A 13,403-nucleotide genomic window follows, 5' to 3' on the forward strand; every position below is an offset into this window, starting at 1 on the left:
TGGTAATTCACCGATGATTATCATCACTGCCCTTGTGTGTACACAACAGGCAAATAGACAATAATCTGGCAGTGCAGGGTTTCATTAAAGATAAGGCCGGCTGTTTTGATAATTTCTCTCTAGGTGAGGTAAATTCAAACCCTGCATTCCAGAAAAGGCGCCAAATATGTGTTCCTAGTAGGCCTGTTGAACTCGTAGGAAAACGACATATTGACTTGTTCATCCAGCAGAGATATCTCATGGACGGGTTTCTTTAAAGATTGAACTGATACGCAGCCCAAATAATTTTCACATGTTACAGGCTACAACGACATACTTTCCGCCGAATTTCATGTCAGACAAGTTAACGTGGCACCCGCCATTAGAGATGGTCATATTTAAGGTCTGACGCGCGGTAACACTGTGAAATATCCTGTAGCTCGAGTGCAAACCACGGCACACGACATTCCACAGGGCTTGAGATAAAATTCTGAACATTTGATAATGGGTCATATTCCCAAAAGAATAGTACTCGGACTCATCGACAACAACGATGTCATACCGTAAATTTCGAACCCAAATACACCCTTTTTGTACTAGATTTAACCCAAGATTTTGACGCTGACATGTCACACGTGTACCATAAGAGTTCTGGTAAGGTCGGTATCGAGCTGAAATTTTCGAATCCCACACCCCGAGCTCTGACTCTGGTGTGTTATAGAGAGCTGGACAGTGTAATAGTATTTGACCACTTTAGAAATGCTACTTTACACTAATAGCGATGACAGCCCTACTACCTGGTCTTCTAAAATGTTGTTTTGGCGAGATTTGCGATGGTTTGGGCAAAACGACCCATTTCTGAAAAATATCTACGGTGGTCTAAGTAGTAGAGATACTTTGGAAGAGGTGTATGGTGAAACAGTAGACCGCATTACGCGCAGAGGGATGAACGGGCTGAAATATCCTTTACTGTTTATTTGGAAAACACTGACAAGAAAAGTGAGCCCGGCAGTCACTGGTTTGCCTAAACCGTAGAGGCGCCTGGTAAATTGCACATACACGACTCGTATGGTATCGATTACACGCGAATTTCGCCCGAATTTCACGATTTTGTGTCAAAATATGTTTTTTTGAAATATTCCTCTGATAGATTGCGAGTACAAGGTCTAGCGTCGATAACTTGCGGTCGTCATTGTCTCTATTCCAGTAGCTGCCGTTCTCGCAGCATTCATAAGATAGTGACGAGATAGTGAAACATTACAGTAAAAATGGTACGGATAAAAATGATTCCATGGTTTTGATGTGGTATGAAAATGGCGTGAAACGCTTACTGGAAAAATTCTAAATGGCGCGTAAGAGTCTGTATACCGGTAGAGACCGAGACTTTTACCGATTCCACTGCTTACTTACTTATATTGGAGATTTTACGTGCGCTTTCCGACTGCAGCGTATTTCGCACACGGGCCCGGCCAAGCCATTTAATGTGTTTCCGAAAAGGGGAAAAAGTTGTTTGGCAATCCAGTAGGGGTGTTTTAGTGGCTGCTAATATAGAATTATGGAAATTTTGAAATTTTTAAAAAATGCCAAGAGGTTTTGGGGGACGAACTAAGGGACCTGAGTATGGAAGTTTGTTAGTTTGATTATGTGGTTTGGTTTTGGTAGTTTATTGGGGTTTTAAATGCGATTTATTAGTCCTGTTTTGATTAAGTATACGCCTAACGCTTTGAATTTTTCTATTTTATTTTGTTGGTTTAGGATTGCTTCTAGAGTAAGAACCTTATTTAGATTTAGGGTGGTTTGTAGTGTAGTTCGGTGTGTTAGGTAGTGGATGCAGTGTATGAGTGCGTGTTCTGAGGTTTCTTATTGTTTGCAATGTGGGCAGGTTCCTGTTGCGTGTTTTCTTATTATTTTGAGGTGGTTATTTAGGTTGGTATGTCCTGTTTGGAGTTTAGTAATTACTCAGTCGATTTTTTTGGACGGATGTAGAATTTGGTTGTTTGTTTTTTTGGAACATTTATGATTTGGCTATTTGAGTTTTGATATAGGTTATGCCATTTTTTGGTGATTATTGTTTGTTGACACTTTGAATTTCTGATTTGGAGATGGGTAGGTTTAAGCTTATTCCTGGGATTTTATGGGATAGTTTAGCTGCTTTATTGGCGTTTTTTGAGCGTTACTTACTTACTTACTTTGGAGATTTAACGTGCGCTTTCCGACTGATGCATATTTCGCACATGGGCCCGGTCAGGCCATTTAATGTGTTTCCGAAAGGGGCAAAAGTGGTCTGTGCAACCCAAGAGGGGGCTTTAGGGGCTGCTTATATAGAATTTGGGAATTTTGAGATTTGGAGTAGATGCCGATGGGGTTGGGGAGGAGAACTAAGGGAGCTGGTTATGGTGGATGTTTCTTTGTTTATGTGATTTTGATTTGGTAAGTTATTGTGTTTTTAGATGCGTTTTATTAGTTCCGTTTTCATTAAGAATACGCCTAAGGCCTTGAAGTTTTCTAGTTTATTTTGTTGGTTTAGTATTTCTTCTAGAGTGAGGGCCTTGTTTAGAGTGAGGGTGGTTTGTAATGCGGTTCGATGTGTGAGGTAGTGTGTGCTTTGTTGTTGTTGTTGCATTAGGTGTTTAAGAGGTCGCCTTCTGCCTAGGCAATTTCGGCTGACCTGTCCCTCTTTGGGACTCCTGTGTGTGAGAAGGGTTCACATATCTATTGTGAGTTCGGTGTTCACATAATTTCTGTTTTTGCATTGATATGATTTCTATTTTCTTGTATTGATATGATTTCATTTTTATCCTTGGCTGCTCTGTTTATATACGTTCGAGCAGCTGTCCATCTAGTGTGTGCTTTACACGCGTTCGGATTTAAGTACCCGGGGACTATTAGTACGCGTTATCACACCTGTTTAGCGTTGACTTTTCGCCTTTTGCTGCCACCCTTTCCTCGCTCACCATATCCGAGGAAGTCAGACCCGCCCCTTTAAGGACACGCCCTCGCTGAAAGGTGGTCTGTGTTAGCCATTCTACGCCTGAGAGTCAGAGAGTGAGGTCGTATATTTTAGAGTCTCCGCTACGAAGTCCTACCCAATATACGATGTTAGTCAGTCGCAGATGGTTGGAGAAAGGAATAAACAGACTGTTTCCTGAAATAATACCGGCACCAGATAAGTAGCGACGATATGAGACTATGATTCTGCTAATGAGGACAGTGTGTCAGTGGACATGAAATTTAATTTCAAGACTCCCAGCGATATTGTTACGGATTATGGGCCGCAATGGAAACTGTCATCTCACGATGGTTACCGTGAAAGTATGAAGAGACACCAGACGGGAGGGTCAGGGTTAGATTGCTGCGGACACTCGCTGACACCCCCGAGGAAAAATAGGAGGTTGCTGATTCATTTAGCGAGAAATGTTACGACGAAGGTATGGTATACGGACACGAGAGGATGGCTACTTTCAAGGATTGGCCCAAGCAACCTATTCAGAAGGGTACACAGCTGGCCAGGAGAGGATTTTATTATACAGGACATTCGGACAAGGTCGTGTGTGCTTGGTGTGGTCTGAGATTGTGGAAGGGGTTATAGCGAAAACGGCACCTCAGCAAAACGTCACCGGGCGAAAACGGCACCGATTGGCGTAAACGGCACCTCGACTCGAGCGAAAACGGCACCTTATTTTATTTTTTTACCTTGGTCAAATAAATGATATTAAACTTACATTATAACTTGCAAGCGCCAATAATTGTGAGATGTTAAAACAAGTTTACAATAGATATTAGCCTCTACTCCAACTATAATCCAACTTAGCTTATACGCAACTCAACTGATTGGGAGGCGTAGTTAACTTATTGTGAAAACACTATACGCTTTGAAGTTTTAAGTACCAATACTCAATTTAAGCTGAAACTGTATTTAAGAGGCCAAACATGATGCTGTCGGATCACAATTATTCACAATGGCCTTTCGATGTGTTGCATGCGAGAAGAATGTCAGAAGAAATCAACGTGCTGTATCATGTGATAACTGTGACCAGTGGATCCTATATTTACTTATATGTCTGAAAAGAGGAAATGTAAATACATCCCTAATAAAATACCATGTAAATAAACCCTATATATTACTACAAAAATCGTTGTTATGGTTATTAAAAATAGAGGTGCCGTTTTCGCCCGACTCATAGTAGCCGTTTTCGCCAAATGCGGTGCCGTTTTCGCCAGAGAAATGGGTGACGTTTTGCTGAGGTGCCGTTTTAGCCTGCACCCTTGTGGAAGTGGTGTGCTGAAGATGACATTGACTTTGAACGCAACAGGTTTGCGCTTACCTGTCCTAGTAGATTCGACTATGATGAAGTCGTCAAGAGGGCGGGAAGAATGTACACTACGGTGTGATAGCTAGTACCCCAATTTTTTGTGTGTTTGAGTTAGTTTGCAAGCTCTTAGTATAGAGACTGTATTAATGTTCAATTATGTACTGTTTATTCACGATGTATATGTAAGAGGACGCTTGTGAATAAATATTTTGTAATGTGACATCTAATGCCTCTGTTTTGTTTTTATTTAAAGAGTTGCCGTTGTTTACCTCGTGGGGTATGTTTGGGGTGGTTCAGCCATATTAGAATATCGCCTTCATGCAGTCGAGTATTGTAGAGAGCTTTACATAGGCAGCACGACGCGATATTTTTTTTTATAGATATTGTTTGGTAGAATATCACTGTCTTACAGTCTTGTATTGTAGAATGAATGATGTTTTGAGTGATGTTTATTCTCGTAAATCACGGCAGTGATACAGAGATGTAATTGGACACAGGAATAAGATACAATGAAGAAAACCTGTCAGTGGAACATTTCCATACATGATCTTATATAACTTGCCAGTTTTAATAGAGTTGGCTTATAAGTAATGGACATCAAATGAGAGAATTTTACGGCAGAAGGATACATACAGTAGTATTGAGGCAAAAACTTGTTTCTAATTTCTGAGAGTTTTGGACATTAAAAAAAAAGTGCATTTCATCACTGCTATACATAGACGGGACATGTGATCCTTTTCTTTTGAGTGTCTAAATACATTTGTCTTATGGTCTTGTATTGTAGGGAGGCACGGGTGGCCCAGTCGTCGAAGGCGCCGCGATTCGCTGTGCAGAGTTGCGTCCCTTGGGCACGCCAGAAACCTATGATTGTGGGTTCGAATTCGGGTTCGCCCTGATTATGTTTCTAGGTTTGTCAGCACCATAACCGTTCTCGTGGGTTTCACCGATACATTTGTCTTGCGGAGAGAGCTTTACATAGACAGCACGACATTTACAGACCACCTTCAAAATTTGTTATGCTATAACGTTTGCCTATTTATGAGGTAACAACGAGACTGACGGTAATCGAGAATACAACACTCGCTAGTTCATTGATTCGCTGAACAGTGACGTTACAATATGGCAGACACGATCGGACCACACACACACCGTTGTACGGTTCTGTGGGTTATTTTGCGATCTTGACACAAACTACCCTCCCCGAACTCCGTTTACACACACGCTTACAATCTAATCAGATACACTAGCAACGTGTACTAAACAGTCGATCGCTTACCGATACTCACCAAACTTTGGAATTACCTCAATCACTGTCACTGCTTACATTCATAACCGCTTCCGGTATATAGAGTTATGTCCCTTTAGCCGTAACCGCTTGTCACAAACACACGAAAACACGCTAATGATCGCCGTGTTGTGACGTCACGAGTAGAATACATTGTACGATGTCACAAACACACACGCGCGCGCGCACATGCTTAGGGTATGGCCACGCGATGATACACCCATGATACTATGACGTCACACACAACACCTACCCCTATAAGGAATGATCACGCGACGTTTCTCCCGCGATACTATGACGTCACACGACCCCATGAAAAATGGCTTTCACCATGGGGACAACCCCCGAAACACAACAACGTAGGTTATGGCCGCCATTTTCTGACGTCATCATGAGGTGTCACCCCCTTTCCGTAATCCCCCCTTTGATCTATTGTTATTTCCGACTCCATTCACAATGGCCAGGGCCAAACCAGCGAATTTTCGAGGTGACGTAATCATTGCGTAATATTACGTAACCGGATTATCTCGGAAATCCGCTGGTACCACACTACTAAGATGCAACATTGATTGAGGTCACGTATTATCATTTCATAAACACAAACATCACAAAAAGTCCCCAGTGAATTTCCGAGTTATTGGTCCTAAGCAACCCATGCTTGCCCCGAGAGGCCTCCAACGGGATTTGGTTGTCAGGCTCATTAACGTGGTTGATGCATGTCATCGTTTCCCAATTACGTATATCAATGGTCATAATGTCAGTCACTGGATTGTTTTGTCCAGACGATATTATTTACACATCACCGTCATATAGCTGGAATATTGCTGAGAGCCGCGTTAAACAATTATAATAATTATAACAACAACTATAAAAACAACAACAAAAATGATTTAAAATCCAATTTTGGACAGGTGCTGTACTTCTTTATGGGTATATTATTACACGAGTGAAGTGAATAATATTATAGTTCCTTCCTTTGAATCAGTTCATTTGCCAGGCGCTGTGAAAAAAAGCCATTTTCTAGAATACATCATTAACAGATATTACAGCATATATATTTAGCATAATCTGATAAACCAACTATTCCCTTGAATTGGATCTGTGTTTTGATGCACTCCCCCCTTTTATTGTGCCATATTTTGGTATTTGGTGCCGCAATGTCAGTTGGTTGTTATATCAATCAGGAATTACAACTGGCGTTGACAAAATCAGGCATCGACAAAATATATTGTGTTTATTACCGATTTGTGAATTATATACATAAGTTTTGTTTTGTTTGTTTGTTGTTTGACGCTGCACTCAGCAATATTCCAGCTATATGACGGCGGTCTGTAAATATTCGAGTCTGGACCAGACAATCCAGTGATTGACATCATGAGCATCGATCCACGCAATTGGGATACGATGACATGTACCAAACAAGCAAGTGAGCCTGGCCACCGGGTCCCGTTAGTCGACTCTTACGACAAGCAAAGTCGCCTTTTACGGCAAGCATGGGTTGTTGAAGACCCCTTCTACCCCGGATCTTCACGGGTAGGGGTCATGAAATATTTTTATATACCGCACACATCTAAAGAAACTGAGTATTCAATAATATCCCCAAAATACTCATGATACAAACATTTTTGTGTTCAGTATAAAAGCACACGTGATTACACAGTTATGTATATGATGGAAGTAACTGCAAAGAATTAGACGATCTGTTCACACTTATCAAGTATTTTATGACATACCTATTGCCAAAGCGGAGTAGTCACATTTGCAGGATTCACAGCCCTTAGAATCTCTGAGGTACCCCAGTGGACAGTGAAGTTGACATTCAAATGCTGGACACCCTGTAAACAGTGAGCGAATACTGGCCACCCCACAAACAGTAAACATATAATGGACATCCTGTAAAAAGTGAACGAATACTGGACACTCTGTGAATAGTGAACGAATACCGGACGCTCTGTTAACAGTGGGCCATGATAGATAACTGACGAATCATTCAGAAGATAATTTGAAGTCGTTTCTAGAAAACAAAACTATATGTATCTTATTCCACGTTCATACAGATCTCACTCCTTGAGGAAAAAGTGGGGCGTTACACCAACGAGCACTTGGAGATTGCCATTCTTCATTCATTGGGGAGGTGGGTGGGGCACAGGTGGCCCACTCGTCTAAGGCGCCGCTATTCGCTGTGTAGAGTTGCGTCCCTTGGGCACACCAGAAACCTATGATTGTTGGTTGGAATCCCGGTTCCCCCGACAGTGTTTCTAGGTTTGTCAGCACCATACCCGTGCTCATGGGTTTCACCGAAGTGGTAAACGTACCACACAATATTATTCACTTGATTATCTCGTCAAGAATTATTTTCATGGAATTTGTAAACATGGAATATAATATTGCTGAGTGTAGCGTTAAACAAAAGAAACTTCTTTTGATTTTTGATGCATGGATCAAACATCGTCAGCTCGGAGTGTGGAATGTCACTGGTTCGATCTCCGGCTGCGTCATACCAAAAGAGTGAGTGAGTGAGTGAATATGGTTTTACGCCGCTTTTAGCAATGTTCCAGCAATGGGCTTCACACATTGTATCCATGTCGGGAATCGAACCCGGGTCTTCGGCGTGACGAGCGAACGCTTTAACCACTAGGCTACCCGGCCGCCCCCATACCAAAAGACCATGTCTGAAGAAATTAAGGGGATAAAATCAGGACTTGTTGGCGTGGTGTCAGTATTCTGTGCGGTATAAATGTTAAACTGTGGCGTGGTATCTCAGTGGACAATTAATAGTCAGTGGACTATTAAACCAGCGTAAGGCCTGACCTGTACAAGAACCCCCCTAACACACACGTTCAATAATCTTGAAATCGACGTTAAATTCCATTTTACCTCACCTCATCTCACATGCAAGAATCAATGATTGGAAATTTATCTAAGTCATGTCAGGCTGAGAATATCTGTAACAAGGTGGTTTAACATTTAAGTGTCACGTGGTTAAGGTGAGGTGAGGGGAAGTGGGGTTTAATGTCGCGTCAAAGAATATTGCACTTATATTGCGACGTGCATGCACGGGTGTATGTGTGTGGTTGCGTATACTGCTGGCCCGGACTGATGCTGAGTTTATTGTTCTCGCCCACTGAGATACCACGCCGATATTTAATAAAAAAACCTACTCAGACACAGTATTCTGACACGATATCTTAACGTCTTTTGTTATGATGCGGCCGGGGATCGAACTTCCGCTCTGCGGGCGGATGCTCTACCACTGGACCATGGAGGCTGTGACATGGTTAGAGGAACTACAGACTTATATATTGGAGAATTAAGAATAAAGCAACAAAACTCTTTCCACAATCATAAGAAATTTAAAGTCCAACTGTATCAATGTGTAAAAGCAATGGCTACCTGCTGGCTGGGTGTACGTGGTCCTCATGCACTCAGCGCCACAACCATTGGACTTGCACGCATAACCAGAGGGACAGGATCTGTTCACATAATCCCCACACAGGAGAAGACAACTCCCTCTTCGGGAATGGGGAATGCTGCAGACCACTAAATTCGAAAACATGGTGACAGCAGTATGAAGGCGTGAATCACATAAAACACTTATTCCTAAAAAATGTAAACATGTCTTTACTACCCTTTTCGCGAACACCTGATGTCATCGCTGATTTTCAGCGGCCCTTTCACATAGTTTTCAAAGCTATTTTGCCCTTCACGCCAAATGGAATCAGTTTCAACGAATAGTCAAAAATGATTTTTCTTACGCAATGACGTTGATATTAATAAACATTTTGTTAAAGCTTTAATATTTGTATTGACATATTACTTAATTATTTACATATCACAGTTAAAACTGCTTGATGTACATATGAGAAATTCATATGTGATTGTCTTATACGCATTAACCGATTATATATAGCACCCAGTGCCCATGGTCACTATTTCATGCATAGGTATCGACACACTTTTTTGTAATCGTTGTAAAATATCCCAATTAGCCATATTAAATGGAAATGTTGCCTTAAACATATATAATGTGACTGTTGAGGCAGATAATGTTGCCGGGTAAAAGAAAGTGTTTGATTTTTGCTAAAAATGTTTGATTTGTTTGTTGTTTAATGCCGCACTCAGCAATATCCTAGCTATATGACGGAGGTCTGTAAATAATCGAGTCAGGACCAGACAATCTAGTGATTAGTATCATGAGCATCGATCCGCGCAATTGGGATCGATGACATGCATCAACTAAGTCAGTGAGCCTGATCACCCCGTCACGTTACGACAAGCCTCTTATAACAACTTCTTTAAGTGGCATTTAAAATTTGGTGTGATGAAGTAAGACAAGTTCTATGGATGAACAACTTCTTTATTACAATTAGTGCGACGTTTCGGTGTAGATCCTAACACCTTCATCAAGCATGTGATGGAAAGTGCTAAACAACATAGGTATATATACTTATTAACATCAATGTTTATACAGTGTTTGTATTATAACAAGTATAGTCGCCCTTTACGAAACGAACAAGATATGGTTATTCGATGGTGCTATATTAGTACGTGTATCATACCAATGAGTATCTCACAACAGGTGACGTGCACATGACGTCTCAAGGAACACAGGGGTCGCAACTTTACACAGTAATGAGCAGAGTGAAGTGTGAACATACAAGTGTATTTTTTCTTTGGCCCGACAGTTGATATAATACGACTGTACATTGCAACAGCTTGTACGTGAGTGAGTGAAAGCTTTACGTCACATCGGCAATATTTCAGCCATATCGTGACGAGAACATTTATAATACTGATATTAAAGTATAAAAAAAAATGTCATCGACGGACAGTATAACAACTAGTATATCACAGTTTATAAGTAAAACTAGTTTAGAACAATTAAAAGAATAACCTATTATTCAACAATACATTATAAAAACGGGCTACAGATCGCCAGCAACCAAAGTTAGGCCACCTTACTGGGGACCGTGGGGACTTACAAATACGTCTGCTACCTGCACGGCTCCCTAGCAGGATTTACACCATCCCTTCAGCTGCTGGCGATGGTACGCAATTAAGCCATAATTGAAACAAAACAAATATACTCCGTTTAAAAACAGTGGTATGAATAAACGTACTTTCAGGATGTGGTCTTACATATCCTCTCAGGGGGACAATAATTTTACAATACTACAACCCCCTTTGAGGATACAGCCATTAACCAACTAAGTTACTCATTAAACACTACCAATATTATAAAAATCAACTATCTACACAATCAAAATTTATCAATAAGTCCTATTTCTTTTAAAAATCCAAAAATTAAATTACAACTGATACTATTAAAAAGATCCTTAAGAGATGATGATTTGAAATAGTTATCCCTTGTGATGGCAAAATTGCAACAGCTTGTGTTCTGTAACAACTTACGTGTTCCCAGCAATACAAAGACCACGACCACCTGGGAAACCGTCATCCTGAGCTGTACCATATGTGACCTACAGACACAGCTTATCTTTGTGTGGCGCTCCTACAGTGTATTTCCAGGGAATATGTCATAATACCTTTCCATGTGATAAACACACTAAACCTTATGCACCAACTTCTCTTTGAAATACAGCAAGTCTACAAAAGGCGACATTTGTCAGCTGACAGCCAGAATTGTGTCATTTTTAGACAGTTATGTCAAGTTGAGAGGCCGGTTACTGTGCTTGTCATAGAATATCTGCCCAGTATGGATTCTTTTCAAAGTTTCTAAAAGCTACAAACTGAAATAAACTGTCAAAAGTTTATTGCACCAAATACTATGTAAATGCAGTAAGTCTGGAAAAGGTGATATTTGTCAGTCGAGAGCCATATATTTGTCATTTTGAGACAGAATGTGTCAAGTTGAGAGGTCCGATTACTGTGCTTGTCATAGAATACCTGACCAGTATGGATTGTTTCAAAGTTTCTACAAGCTACAAAACTCCACTAAACATTCAAATTGTATTGCACCAAATACGCTTTAAAACATAGCAAGTCTAGAAAAGGCGACATTTGTCAGCCGAGAGCCAAAATTTCTTTCTTTCAAATTTTCTTAAAACTGATACTGGTGTTATGGTTGTCATTAAGTCTTGCCATTCGAGTTCAAGTTCCAGCAACCATGTATGATTCTTGCCTAGAGACAAACTCAACTTTGCATTACTACATATCAGTTGATGCAGCTGGATGTAGTCCTTACTGCCTCGCCCCATATGCCACTGCATCCTCAAGAAACACAACTGCCCCTCAGGGTCCCGTGTTGTGGTCCAGATTACCTGAGTGCCTCATCCCACAGTTGACCCACCCGCCACTGATACCTTCATCCAGTCGAGATGACACACCCACCAACATCAGCATACAGTGAAGGTTGCTACCCCAACCACTAATATGTGCATCCAGTCAAGATGGCTACCACACCTACCAAAATCAGCATACAGTGAAGGTGGCCACCACACACACAATTATAAAGCCCCCCCCTTGCCCCACTCCCTACCCCCACATACACATAGAGGCACAGAGTAGCCCCAGCTGTCTCCCCCTCCCCCCCCCCCCCCCCCCCTACCCACAGAGGCACAGTACAGCCACCACCCTAACATACACACAAACTACAGGCCCGTCCTCCCGACCACCCCCCACCCCCCCCCCCCCCACCCCCACACTACAGCCGCTCCATTTGTACAATTTTGAATTGTCATCACCCGAGAATACTTCCAAATACAAATTTGGTTGATGTCTATCTCTTAGTTCCAGAGAAAAAGTCGTTTAAACCAATTTTGCAAAACTACCCGTTTTAGCCCCGCCCCTCAGCCCCTTGATAATTTTGAATCCTCACCACCGGAGAATGCTTCATACCAAATATGGTTGCTATCTACCTCTTAGTTCCAGAGAAGAAGTCGCTTAAAGCAATATAGCCAATTTACCCCTATTTGGCCCCGCCCCTCAGCCCCTTGGGGGGTCAGCCCCACCATTTGTAAATTTTGAATCCCCACTATCTAGGGATGCTTCCAGTCACATTTCATTAATTTCCAATTAGTGGTTCAGAAGAACAAGTTGTTTGAAAAAAATGTTGATGTACTGACGCCGGACGCCATGGTTTTGCACAAGGTCACCTTGGTGCTTCGGACCCAGTGAGCTAATAAATCCAGAATAGTATTTCAAGTATTTCAAGTTCAACATTTATTAAGAGTAAACATTGATAGAAATAAGGTTATTTCCCGTATCAATGTTATCCAAATTACATGACATAAATTACATCTATTCCAATAAAGTAATCAAATTGTTTTTGGGCCAGACCAAACATGAGTTCAGTTGCCAAGATTAGGTTACATGTAATGTTATTGATCTGAAAGATCAGGAAGATACCTGCTTATCAAGGAAAAAGGAAAAAGTAAAGTTGAAAAAAAGGCTTACTTTCAGTTACACAAATTTAGGGCAAAATATTACATATAGATGTTTCTTTGACCTCATTTAGTTCTCAATAGTTAGTTAATAATACATGAGATTTTTATGCTTTTTCAGGGATCTTTGCCTCTATGTTTCACATACAACAAAACTGTGTTAAAATGGTGAAGTCCTAATCAATGAAAACTAGGATGTCTAAGGTTAAGGAAGAATGGTTCTTGGATTTACATGTAAATACATGGTGAAAACTACAGATAGGTGTTTGATCTTTACTGTAGAAGTAGATTTTTGAAAAGTTGTATTGCAAATTCTTATTGTTTTTTTGCAAACTAATCAGTGATGTCTTGGCCCTGCTGTAATCAGTTTCTTCTAGAATCTTAATTATTTAATAGGGAATTGTCCCTTGTTCCTTTTGCAGT

General features: G+C 41.0%; 1 protein-coding gene across 1 annotated transcript; it reads right to left on the reverse strand.

Moving 5' to 3' along the window:
• Nucleotides 1-6,466: 6,466 nt before the first annotated feature.
• LOC124145390 (antistasin-like) lies at nt 6,467-11,118 on the reverse strand. Its single transcript, XM_046515136.2, has 4 exons — nt 10,990-11,118; nt 8,971-9,117; nt 7,311-7,412; nt 6,467-6,577 (listed from the first exon to the last, which is right to left on the reverse strand). The coding sequence occupies exons 1-4, from the start codon at nt 11,048-11,050 to the stop codon at nt 6,564-6,566; spliced, it is 324 nt and encodes a 107-aa protein (XP_046371092.2). The 5' UTR covers nt 11,051-11,118; the 3' UTR covers nt 6,467-6,563.
• Between the last annotated feature and the right edge of the window lie 2,285 nt (nt 11,119-13,403).

The sequence above is a fragment of the Haliotis rufescens genome, unplaced genomic scaffold (assembly GCF_023055435.1).
Source record: "Haliotis rufescens isolate VD_foot unplaced genomic scaffold, xgHalRufe1.0.p SCAF_14, whole genome shotgun sequence".
Classification (NCBI taxonomy): Eukaryota; Metazoa; Mollusca; class Gastropoda; order Lepetellida; family Haliotidae; genus Haliotis; species Haliotis rufescens.